This window comes from Spea bombifrons, chromosome 13, assembly GCF_027358695.1.
Source record: "Spea bombifrons isolate aSpeBom1 chromosome 13, aSpeBom1.2.pri, whole genome shotgun sequence".
NCBI classification, from domain to species: domain Eukaryota; kingdom Metazoa; phylum Chordata; class Amphibia; order Anura; family Pelobatidae; genus Spea; species Spea bombifrons.
The window spans coordinates 8,368,965-8,382,426 of record NC_071099.1 but is presented as its reverse complement, the minus strand read 5'-3'; the positions used below and the strand labels follow the sequence as shown (position 1 = coordinate 8,382,426).

Sequence of the window (13,462 nt, the reverse complement as noted above, 5' to 3'; positions counted from 1 at the left end):
AAAGATGCATCCAGGTAAGAGTCAATTCTCCTGAGACTGTATGCAGGATTACTTTGGATTACATATATATACATACACTTAGGTCCGGAAATATTTTGACACCAACACAAGTTTCGTTTTTTCGGCTGTTTACCCAAATAAACTCGTTACAGTTAAATAATGATAACATGTAGTCTCTCAGCTCACATCCAACTTTGAGGGAGGGTTTATGAATTACAGTTTTTCTTTTTCAAGGGACCAAAAGTTATTGGACAATTGACTTAAAAGCTGTTTAATGGACGGGTGTGGGTTATTCCGTCATTATTTTTCATGAATTAAGCATGTAAAGGTCTGGAGTATGACATTCACATTTGAAAGCTGTTGCTGTGAAGCTACAACATGCAGTCAAAGGAGCTCTCAATGCAAGTGAAACTGCCGGTTTATTTTTTTGCAGCCTAAGGATGGCCTATCCTTAGGTTGCAAAAAAATAAACAATCCATCAGAGAGATAGCCAGAAACATTAGCAGTGGTCAAATCAACAGTTCATTTTGAGAACAAAAGAATGCACTGCTGAGCTCTGCAACACAGAAGGTGATGGATGAGCTTAGGATCTTTTCCATGTAAACCCCTTTACAACATCCAGCCAAGTGAAGAATACTCTCCAAGAAGTAGGCATAACATTTTCAATGTCTACCATAAAGAGAAAACTTCATAAGAGCAAAACCAGTTTAGACAGTTTTAGACCAGTTCTGGAACAGCATTAGGTGAACTAAAATCAACCTGTGCCAGAGTGATGGGAAGAAAAGTATGGCGAAGGTTTGGAATGGCTCATGATCCACACCATCTGTAAAACACTGTGGAGGCAGTGTGATGGCATAGGCATGCATGGTTTCCAATGGGACTGGGTCACTAGTGCTTATGTATGATGACACAGAAGCAGTCAGATTAATTCTGAAGCGTATAGGGGTATATGGTCTGCTCAGATTCAGCTTAATTCAGCGAAGTTGATTGGGACAGTGCTTTACTTTACAGATGGACTGTGAAGGAGAACGTACTCGGACTGAGTAGCTCCGCTGTAGAAATCCTCCTTGCAGTGAATGCTCAATTGTTCAAGGGATTAACCCTTCATATTCCCCCAAACACTAGCCGAGACTTAGTGTAGGGGTAAAACAGAACTCAGTTTATTGAAGACAGCACAGACCTTTATACAGAATACATGACAGGATTAGGGGTATAATCTCATCAACCACCAGACAGCTCAGCGACACCATACAGTTCTATGGCCAGCAATATCCACCGGACAAAGAGTCACTATCCCGAGGGAGCGACGTCAAGAATTTGTGCAGTAGCCAGGCAAGAGTTCCATAGCTGCAGATGGGTAAACCCCGGGCCTAGTGTTGCCCACTGCAAGCTTAATGTAACCGCAAAACAGCAATGTGGTGGGATAAAAGGTGTCTGTAGCTACGCAGTTCCAATTGTGGGCGTGTATCGCTGCGGCTTCTAGCCGCCATATAGTTCCATGAATTTGCTGCTAGATTTCGGTAAGGCGCATCGAGCTTTTTCTGGCTTGTACAGCCCCCATAGCCGGCTAGTTCATGGGAGTCTGGTTATGGCAGACCAAACAGGGTTTTCCGTTCACCCTGTGCCCCCAATAAGCACTGGGTTACTTTGACATAAGAGGGGACTGGGCAGGCAGGTAAGGAGTCTCCTCAGGAATCCACCAGTGCCCCCTCCCAAACTCAAATATACTGCCATGTGTCCTCAGCATCAGGGGGTTACTGTGACATTTCTTCCCCTTCACAAGGATACTAACACAGGAAGAGACCCGAGATGAGTTGACTCCGAAGTTAGTCAGTCCATCCAGTCCCAATTGGTTTCCGAGCCCAATTGCCCCTACAAGGGTAGTGCTCACCAGTCCATCCTCTGCCTCTCCTGATGTACATTTCTGTTGCTTGAGAGAAGTGCCGACTGCCACTTCTCCCTGGAATGCACTCAGCCGCTGGGGAAGGATGCATCCCTGCATCCCCTCCCTGGTGCTCCTGCTGCTGCTGGGGACATGGGCTGGCTGTGCCATCTCCTGGGACCTCACTCAACCCCTGGGGAGTAATGCCACATGCATCCTTTCTCCCTGGTGCGCCAGTTGTAGCAAGGGAGATGGGCCTGCTGCCCCTACGTCAGCGCTTCAGCTGGGGCGGCAGAGCCGTATGATGTGGGGCCGTTGCAGAGACCAGCGGTACTCTGCCCTGATGCCAGTGCTCCTGCTTGTGCTGTAATATCCTCTGGCTCTGAGGACAGAATGGTCTCCAGAGGGCTAGCAGCTCTCGTATGCCCTTTCCACCTGCCACTCTTTCATGACCAGATAGTCCAGATCAGGTCTCAGCTCTGGGACTTCTCTGAGACCAAGCATAGCTTCTCTGTATTACCCAACATCTTCCAGAGCAGAGTCCCCTTCGCTGACAAATTAAAAAAAAAAACGGTAAGGCTCTCCCACAACAATCCAGGACCGTCAAAATCATACCCCTCTGGAGATCATTCTGTTACAGTCCCCAAATATGCTTGCTCTGCATGCCACCACAGAGCCTGTTATCAATTGTGCAGCTCTACCTCCTGTTGGACCAGCTTGCCCAATTTGGATACCCACTGCTCCTGGGGTTACTGTCCTAGGAATTACATCCTTAGCTCCCAGTGGTCTCTAATCCTATGTCCGTAGCTTGTAAAACACTGGCCCCAGCGTATAACAGCCTCCAGGAGTGCCAACTCCCATAGTGACCCTCAAATCTGTTGCGTCAGTTCCGTATAGTTCTGTAGGTAGAGCAGTGGTGTAGCACGAGAGGATGACCCACAGCAGCCCCTGAAACTCTGCTGCCACGTCCATGTCCCTGTCAAGGCGACCGAAGTCTGCCAACCTGTCCATCAATCCCAGTGGAAAGGAAATGTCCCAATGCTTGAGGATCCTTTCCATCAGCTTTAACTCATACGAAAATGAGGAAGGTATCCTGGTGGTGGTTTGAATATCCCTCGGCAAGGAAGGAAATCCCACATCTGCCACCAAATGTGACGGATACACGTACTCGGAATGAGTGGCTCTGCCGTAGGAATCCTCCTTGCCGTGAATGCTCAGTTGCTCAAGGGATTAACCCTTCACATTCCCCCAAGCAGATGTACTGAAGACAGCACAGATATCTATACACAACACATGATAGGATTAGGGGTATAATCTCATCAATCACAAGACAGCTTGGCTCCGCAATACAGTTCTAAGGCCAGCAATGCCCACCAGACAAAGAGTCACTATTAAGGGGTGATCCCGAGGGACTCATGGGAGTCTGGTTACGGCAGACCAGACAGGTTTTCCGTTCACCCTGTGCCCCCAATGAACACAGGGTTACTTTGATATAAGAGGGGGAAGGCAAGTAAGGAATCTCCCCAGGAATCCTCCAGCGCCCCCTCCCAAACTCAAACACACCGCCATGTGTCCTCAGCCTCAGAGGGTTACCGTGGCATGGACAATAACCCAAAACATACTACGAACTAAGCCCAGGAGTGAAATATTCTGCAATGGCCTAATCACCTAATCTCAACCCGATCAAGTATGCATTTCACCTGCTGAAGAGTAAACATAAGGCAGAAAGACCCACAAACAAACAACAACTGAAGACAGCTATAGTAAAGGCCTGGCAAAGAATTACAAAGGAAACCCAGCATGTGGTGACTTCAAGCAGTCATTTCCTGCAAAGGATTCTCGATAAAGTATTAAAAAAGAACATTTTATTTATGATTGTATTGATCTGTCCAATTACATTTGAGCCCCTGAAATAAGGGGACTGCGTATGAAAGTTTGCACTTTGTTTTTTTCGTTTCAAATCCATTGTGGTGGCACACAGACCCAAGATTATGAAAATTGTGTCAGTGTTCAAATATTTCCGGATCTAACTGTATACACACACATTCAGACACTACCGTTCAAAAGTTTGGGTTACTAAGAAATGTCCTTGTTTGTGAAAGAAAAACGTTTGTTTTTTTTCGTTAAAATAACATCAAATGGATCAGAAGTAGTGTGTAGGCATTGTTAATGTTGTAAATGACTACTGTAGCTGGAAACAGCTGATTTTTGACGGAGTATCTTCGTAGGTATAAAAAGGCCATTGTCAGCTACCATGACCCCAATGGTATATTGCAATTATGTCACACACATTTATATAAAATATTATTTAACATAAATACTTGTATATGTTTCCCCCCCACGGATATGAAAATTAACTTACAACTGAAATTTATGTTGATAACCAATAACATGAATGACAATAAATGAGGTGTGAGTTCCTCTCTGTCAAAGAGCAGGTGAAAATTCTAAAAAGGTACAAAATCTTTCTTGAAACTTTACATGCATACATAAAATACAAAAGGTGCATATTATAACCAAAGTATGTATGTGTTTGTGTATGCTACACATGCATGTTCACCTTCTTTAGGCCTCTCTGAATGCTGCAGTTCTTGCAGGACACAACCTTGGAGTCCCAGTGTTCAGATGCCCCACATGTGAGACACAGATCCGGATCACATTCTCTCACTGCCAGGTAACAGGGGCACTGCTTTGTGTTGCATTGGGTCTTGCATCTGCATCCAGGAAATCTGTTTTGACCTTCAAATGAATGATTTAACTGGTAACTACATCTAAGTCAACAGAGTTTCTAGGGAAACACTTCACTTCAAGCACTTTTGTGAAACAGGCAGTTTATGTTTCTCTATGTCAACCCGATATTATACTAATAAGTACTGTACAGGCTTTAGACATTCTACACTCTTCTAGTTTTAATACAATTTGCCACTTAAACAACAATATTTATAAACATTTTAAATGTAATTGTAGATCATTTTGCAATAAAAGCAGGACTGCACACTAATTACAATACAATATTAAACTGGATCAGGTTTCCACCAGTTTTCTAGAAGAAATTAGTTACTGTTAAGCACCTCTTAGTATGAAACAGGTGAGGCAATAGGCATATTTGAGCCACCATAACTAATGTATTTGTAATTATTGCTTGGAGAAAAATAAAGGTTACTCTGCATTTCTTGCATCATTTGGAGGAGATATAAAGGTAATGTTTATGCCTCATGGAGTATAGGAGGTGCGTGTTACAACATTGGGAAGTTTGCCGTTCAATCTAATTTTCTACATATAACACAAAATTCTACCATATTCACCTACCCAGATCTTACCTTTGACAAAGACTTATAGCAAAAACATTGAAGGATCTCATGGGGTGTCAGCCTCTACTGTCTGTATCTGTCATTCCCTGGTATGTAATCTGTATTCGTACTATTTATTTTGTGGCATGTTATCTAGTAAATTTATATTGGCTTTCATTATTTGGTTGTTTTGTGTATACCTTTGAGTGTTAACCTTGTGGGATACATTTTGCTCATTGCTGTAGTGCTTGGGGGTTACTTTAATGAATACAGGATCAAACTCAATATCACACTTATTGCTATTCGTTGTATTTTCAAAATTTTGAGTGCAATTCTGATTTACAATAGAGCAATAAAGATGCACCTGGCTGTATATGTCGCTCTGTTGAGAAAAACAATATATATATTAGTGGTTACTCACAGTCTGGGTTACACTGACAGAACTTTTCACAGAAGTTTTGTGTCATAATGCAAGGACATGTGCTGTCACAAGGATGATCTGGGTGATCACATGGCTGGTAGTTGTACACTTGATTAGCAGAATTATCTAGCAATTAAGATAAAGAATAGCATCAAATATCTGTTTTTTTTCCTCAATCCCATACATGTTTAAATTACCTCACTGTACTAACCCTTTAAAACTTGTGCTAGGAGGCTATTCCATTTATCTACCCTCAGTTCAGTAAATTAAAACTTCCTTACACACACATACACACACAAAAAAAGCAAAGCTTTCTACAAGAACACCTGTAAAACGTAGGCCAATCTAGATGCTCAGCTGCAATCAGTAAATAAGCTTCACTTCTACTTTACTAGAAAGTAGAGACAAATGATGACTCTTACCTTTCTTTAGCTGAATCTTTCTACAGTGAGCAGCCCACAACCTGCAGTATGAAAAAGAAGCAAAAGCCTTAGCAAGTAAAAGGTGTTTTTGTTTTCAGAACTTCATTTCATGTGCCCCATGTTTTTTCCAGCTCCTGCAAATGGAAAGGTTTCATCACGGAAACATGGACAACATGACTCTCTAATGCAGCTTCAATGTAAATGTTTAACCTATTAAGCTTTAACCCCTTCGTGACAAAGGCTGATTTTACTTTTTGTACCCTTCGTGACAATGGCCGTTTTAACATTTCTGCGCTGCTCGTGTTTAGTTGTAATTTTCTTCTTTCCCGTTTACTGAACCCACACACATTAGATATTGTTTTTTTCAGGACAAGAAGGGCTTTCTTTACATGACATTGTTTTGATTGTATCATATTATTTACTATTAAAAAAAGTATCAAATATGGTGAAAAATTTAGAAAAAAAAATGACTGTTTCTAACTTTTAGTTGAAAAATCTTTTACTCATCTATAAAAGGTAATGAAAAAACCTGCTAAATAGATTCTACTATTTGTCCTGAGTTTAGAAATACCCAATGTTTCTATGTTTTTTTGCTTTTTTCTACACATTATGGGGCAAAAAGTACAGGTAGCGTTTTGCTATTTCAAAGCCATTTTTTCCAAATCTGGTAATTCTTCCCCTCATGTGCCATTTTGGGTATCTTTGAAGTCGGCCAATGCAATTTACCCCATCAAGTCATATATTTTTGAAAACTAGACAGCCCAGGGTATTCCAAATGTAAGAAATGAAGGGTGCCTTCAAAATGTGATACTACATTTATTGCATAATGTTTTGGGGACGATTTGGGTTTCTATAAGGTAAGATATCTGGTTTTACAATGTAAGGTCGTTTGCATATTAATGCTTTACAAAGGGTTTGGAACAAAGGCTCCAACAGAGGTGGGATACCCCACAGGGGGTCAGACAACCGAAGCCGATGTATATTAACATAACTGTGTGCATGTTTGCATAGACTACCTGTCTCCTCCATAATTGGGTCATACAGGAAATCTCTGGAAAGAGGGGTTGGGTGAACCACTTTCTGGGAGGTACAAGGAATTCTGGGATGACTAGTTAGGGGTTGCAATAGTCAGAAGAGTCTGAGTAAGAGAGAAAGAAGAGTCTGAGTAAGAGAGAAAGGAGAGTCTGAGTAAGAGAGAAAGAGGAGTCTGAGAAAGAGGAGTGTCCTGGGTCAGGAGACTCAGAACGAAGCTGCGCAAGATGGCGTTCGGGAGAAGCCTGTGAGCTGAGAGAGGTTTCCCAAGAATGTGCTTATGTATCCCTTTTGTTTTGTGTTATTGGCAAATGTTTTCTGTATGTTATATGCCCTATAACCTGTAACAGTGGCCTAGTTCAATATCAATATACATTTTTCTATACGCTTGTATTTGTGCTTTATTCGTCACACATTCCCTAAAAGAATATCCCTGTAAGAGGGTCAAAATTTCTTACACAAATGCTAGTATTTTAACCCATTCCAAGCACTAATTCTACCATCAGCCTTTGTCAAACTTTATGGTAGTAATTTTTTTTGCATTTGTTTTTTCACACACATTTTACTTCAGGTATGAATTAAAAAGTTCTCGTATATGTCACTATCACAAAACACCCCAATATGTGTTCAGCAACATCTCCTGAGCACAGTGATACCCCACATGAATGATTCTGCCTGGCTGTTTGGGGGCAAAAGGGCCACATTTGGGGCATGCACATTTTTCAACGTTGAACTTTAGCAGTTGGGGATCCACTGCCCATGCCCTATTTGGTACATCCTTGAGCCGGGCCATTTCAGTGTGCCCAACAAAACCATATATTTTTGAAAACTAGACACCATAGGGTATTTTAAATGCTGGTATTTTAACTCTTTGCATGCACACATTTTATCACCAGCATTTTTTCAAAGTTTGCAGTAGTATTTTTGTGTGTGTATTTTTCCCACACACACCTACTTTATGTATGAATTTACAGCTCCTGGTATATGCCGCTGTTCAGCAACATCTCCTGAGTACACTGATACCCCACATGCATGGGTTTGTCATTTTTGGGGGGAACTAAAAGGCCACATTTGGTACGTGTGCATTTTTCTAATTGGAAATTAGGTGTGTGGCCATCCTTCCCCCCCGTGTTAATTGGGACATTGTTGAATCCGGCCAATTCAATCTACCCCATCAAATCATACATTTTTTTAAAGTAGACACCCCATGGGCATTTAATATGCCAGTATTTTAACTCTTTCCATGCGAGAATTGTTTTAAGCTAATGTGCTAATTTTAGGACTTGCTCACAAAAATATATTTTTTATATATATTTTAATTTGTTTTTGCCTTTTTTAAAACATTTTTAACATTTTTTTTCAACTTGAAGGTTCCCCTGATAGTGACATCAGAGGGAAATTATTTTTACATTGTACTGTTTTTTTTTTACTATTTTTTCTAATTATTATTAATTTTATTTTATTTTTTAATTTATTTTTACTAATCACACTGTGATTAGAAAGCTGGGCTCCATTGACTTGCATGGTTGAATGCAGTACCTGTATTCAACCTGCAAGTGGAGCCAGAGTTCTCTAGAGGGTCTGGAGACCCTCTAGCAAACTTTTTCGTCTTTATTGTTTTTTTTCCCGGGCCGCCGCCATCTTGCTGATGGCAAAAATCACCGGCAGCTGCGGCTGTGACCGCTCTCCGGAGCGGTCACAGTCCATCCTAAGGTAAGTGTTTGGTGTCGCTGGATGCCTCCTGATCGAGGCATTCCAGCGACACCATTTAAGTTTAGGAGGTGATCGTTGATCGCCTCCTAAACGCTTTTAAACCGGGCGTCCGCCACCATACATTGTATGGCGGATGTTGACGCCCAGGGGAGGGGCCAGACATGGCCCCTGATGCCGGTCGTGGCGTTGCTCAATGCCTCGAGGTCGAGGCATTACAGCAACGCCGTTTGGGTAAAAAAATCGATCACGGATCCTGGCACGTCATTTGTCATTAACGACATGTTTTTCCGTGACGTGCCCGGACCGGCAATTGTCATCAAGTGATGAAAGGTACATTTATTTTTGTGTATTCTTTTGATACAGGCATTATTAAACATCTATTAATTCAAATTATACTTATATATTCCTATTTTTAGTAGCAGGACAAATTGTTTGATATATTACCTATGTTTTCTCTTCTTCTTCTGTGCCGTGCTCATTAATTCCTTTGCAGGTACCTTAAGAATCATTGAGTCGTTTACAGCAAACTGGAAAACCTTTAAAGGACACATAAAAAAATATCAAACAAGAAGCAAATAGACATAACTTATATGGACAGCACACAAACTTCACTCTCATTTCTATAGAGCTACTCCTTAAACACCTGGGATAGAAGACCCTTCCTTCTTACTAACGCTTTCTACCTAGATGAATGGTGCATTATGACCTTCACAGTAGGGTTTAAATGAAAAAAACTTTCCAGGTCAGGCTACTTGGAGCACTCTCGCTTTGGTGAGAGTGGCTTTTCGAGGGGCAGGACTAGCTGTGCACATGGGCATGGTTAACCACATGATGTGCAGGTTAGCCCCAGATAGCTGAGAACTGTATGGAAAATAGAGGGATAGGGAAGGGATAGGACAGAGTGACCCAGGGAAGCTGTGGTTTAGGTGAAACGCTGACAGTTCCCATGTAGGGGCAGTCCATATTCTTCAAACAGGGCTGGTCCAACTTAAACAGGCCCTCTCAGGGTGGCAGCAACTCAGTGGGGTCATGTAACCTTTTAGTAAAAGCATGGCGACTTGCACAGTATGCAAGCTATAAGGAAGAGCTCACGGCAAAGTCTGGAGTGCGAAGGTGTAATAGACTAAGTAGAGGTGCAATACAGTGTGTTTGTGTCAGAGCAAGTGGTTGTGCTACTGTAAGAGTGTTTGCTAGTGCTCATGTTAGTTGCTCGGTGGTCAAAGATGCCAGGCCTCCCCTGACTTGTGCATGGCAAAGAAAATCTGAATTGTCCAAATTTTCGGTTTCATTTTTGCCGCGTTTGGTTTTGGGCAACTAACTTGGGGGCCTTTTTTGATTCAGAACAACATTCAGGAGGGTTCACAAACGCCTAACACCTTCTGGACTCACATTTTACTTACGGCAGCACCATCTCAAGGTTTTGGAAGATATCGAGCCTTCTATTTCTTCAGACTCTCTGGTGTCTAGTGGGGGCAGCGGGTGGAGGCGTATAACCCTACTCTTGACACCAATATTTATCAATGATAATAATTTTTGGTGTTGTCTCCAAACTAAAGGTTTGACTGGTAGCATAAATGGGCAACTGTCTTTATCAACTAACTTCTACTCAGAAGCAGTGTTCCCTCTAAGATGTGTGCGCGCACATAACTTTTCAAGAGAGCGCACACGTCGTAAAATTGTGCGCACAGTACCTAACGGGGAGCTGGGGGGGCGGGCAGTCCGTCCAGGGTGACGCTGGCACTCCTGCAGAGACGGACAGTAATGTCCACCGCTGGAGGAGCAAGCTCGGTTGGGGAGATCAAGGATCTCCCTCCAACCGGCTTAAAATCAATCAAGGGAGCGATGCGAGCGGCAACTGATGCTGTGCGTCGGGATTTGATGTCATATCCCGGCGCACAGCACTGAAGCCACGCCCACTGTCTTTACTGCACCGGAAGGACAGGACACAGAAGAAGAAGGGGCAAGAGGAAGAACGAAGAAGAGGAGGAAAAGTAACTAACAGAGGAAAGGTAGGAAAACATTAAGTGAGAGTGGATTAGTAAGTGTGTGAGCGTGATGGGTGTTATGCTGTAGTTTATGCTGAATGTTTGTTTATGAGTGTGTGTGTGATAGCATGCATGTGTAAGTGGGGGGGGATAGCATGGCATAGGGAGGCTGTAATCACATTAATATGATGCCCAGGTTCCAGCATGTACTGGCTGCCTGGGCATGATAGGAGTGTGATTGCTGTTAGCAATTATATATATATATATATATATATATATATATATATATATATATAATATTGTTGTTGGGTTTTTTTTGTCCAATTTTGGTGTGTTATTTTTAATAAAGTGTTTTTTTTTGTTTTGTTTTTTTTTAAAGGGAGGGGGTCATTTTCAGTTTCGGTCAAGTGAATGCTGAATTTTTGGTCCAGAATTTTCATTTCGGTGCATCCCTATATACTAAGCCAGACACTGAAGCGGTAGGCCTACACCACATCAATGTTTGGCTTAGTATATAGTGATAGGGGTTATGCTGCATTATTGGCAATGTCTGGCTCAATGTATAGTGATAGTATTGGCTCTGGGAAAAAATTTGCACAACAGAAATTTTCTGTGCACACCACCCAAGAAAAATTAGAGGGAAGCAGTATATACCTAACCCAAGCACTTTATTCTTTATATACCTTTTACGACCGTGGCTATTTAAACATTTTTGCGGTGCTTGTGTTTAGTTGTAATTTTCGTCTCTTTCGTTTAGTCTACCTACACACGTAATATATTGTTTTCTTCAGGACATGAAATGGAGTAGTTATCTTTTGATAGCATTTTTATTATATCATCCTATAACAAAAATAATAAAATATGGTGAAAAATTCAAAGAAAAAGTCCTTTTTAGACTTTTACTTGAAAAATCTTTTACTCGTCTCAAAAGTTAATGAAAAAACTGCTAAATAGATTCTAATATTTATCCTGAGTTCAGTACAAGTATCGCTTTGCTACTTCAAGACCTTTTTGTTTCAAATCTGGGAAACTTTTTCACCTATTTTTTATATTTTGTGGACATTTTTTTTACATTTTGTTAGAACTGGATGGTACCCCTGATGGTGACATCAGTTAAGAATTATTTTTACATGTTACTACATTTATTTTTTAACTTTATTTATTTTTCTTAATACATTTTACTAATCACATTGTGATTAGAAAGCTGGGCTCCATTGACTTTTTCAATGGGTGGTGCCATTTTGCAATAGACAAAATATCTCGCAATGGCGCTTGTGGGGGCTCTCCAGAGCAAACAGTGTGTCCTGGGGTAGGCTTTCTGTGTCGCTGAATGCCTCGATATCATTGATCGCCTCTTAACCTCTTTTAAACCTCCCGGGAGGTTTTGCTGAAGTTTTCGTATTGCTGAATACCTTGACATCGAATCATTAGAGCAGCATCATTGTTTGCTTTCCAAGCTTATTTAATGCCATGACATGCCAGGCACATCATTGATTATTAAATGATTTCTTTTGTTCAGATGAACATCACTTCAAAGAAAGTTTTATTTGCAAAGATAAAGTGATACTAATCATCTAATTTTTAAAGTAAGCCCTTTTTACTTTGTTTAGTATATTACATTTTATATTACATTTAATATTATATATAACACTCATGGTTTAAGGATGAAAAGTGGAATGGAGTCAATGGAATATTAATCAATGTCTGTGTAACATACTGTTGAAACATGCTTTTACCTGTTTGCATGTCTTGGTGCCCATCAGGCGGGCTATTAAACAGAAGTTGTTGAAAAACGTTCCATGGAAGACTCTGAAGAGAGATTCCTCTGCTCCAGACCATTCTACAGGTTCAGTGGGTTCGGATACATCTGGAAGTTCACCACTTACACTGCTCTGCCTTTGCCTGGTTGGGGTCTGGCAACGTGAATTTGCCTCTAATGTAAGGATTAATAAAAAAAATTAAAAAAAATCAGTTTCCTTGAGGTAGCACTGAATTTTCAATAGCATAATAGACACAGCTCTTTCTTATGTAAGTGATTCTTGCACAGTTTCTAGGCCCAAGCATACAAAATCATTGACTAGATGTTTGCTCAAGATTCACCTGTATGAGTTAATGCTGCTTTTATCCTGCACCGAACAGATCTAAAAAAAATCTTTACAGTCTGTAAATGGAATGTGCAAGTTGCATATCTTGTAACATTGGGGGCATATGGACATGTATATCTTGGCATAAGTGTATTTTAATTTTTTATATCTAAAATCTAGAGTTATTAAATATCAAAATGTTGCTTCGTAGCTTTGATTTCCTGACAAGCATATGCAATAAACATAGCTGGAGTCTCCAGGTAAAGAGCTACTTCTGGGAAGTTCCCAAGGATGGCAATTAATATATTCTCATAAACAAACACACAAGATTCCATGTGCATCCTCCCCTTACCTGAAGAACTGGAAGCGCATTCGTTGCTGGTTTCCCTATCACTATCACCTTCTCTTGTTTCTGAAACTGTGGATGATGAAGTACTTGCACAGGATGCACTGACTGAAGTGTTTTTCCTTCTGCGTCTTCCTAAGCACTTGGATCTAGGATTGTTCATCATAGCATACTCTTTGGCCCCATCCTAGAACAATAGACATCAGACAACTCACTGATGAATGAACATTTGATGCACCACTAGCCTGGTGTGTTGTGATTGCGGAATCGCCACTCTTGTGGAAACA

The 13,462-nt window shown here is 41.1% G+C and overlaps 1 protein-coding gene across 3 annotated transcripts in view; it reads right to left on the bottom strand.

Moving 5' to 3' along the window:
* The window catches only part of EZH1 (enhancer of zeste 1 polycomb repressive complex 2 subunit), a 114,805-nt gene that overhangs the window by 11,945 nt on the left and 89,398 nt on the right, over positions 1-13,462 (bottom strand). For all 3 annotated transcript variants that reach the window (XM_053454211.1, XM_053454210.1, XM_053454209.1), the window contains 6 exons: positions 13,182-13,362; positions 12,482-12,678; positions 9,205-9,296; positions 6,016-6,056; positions 5,594-5,719; positions 4,443-4,621 (listed from right to left, as the gene is read on the bottom strand). In XM_053454211.1, coding sequence (XP_053310186.1) covers positions 4,443-4,621; positions 5,594-5,719; positions 6,016-6,056; positions 9,205-9,296; positions 12,482-12,678; positions 13,182-13,362 — 816 coding nt within the window. The remainder of the gene's footprint in view (positions 1-4,442; positions 4,622-5,593; positions 5,720-6,015; positions 6,057-9,204; positions 9,297-12,481; positions 12,679-13,181; positions 13,363-13,462) is intronic.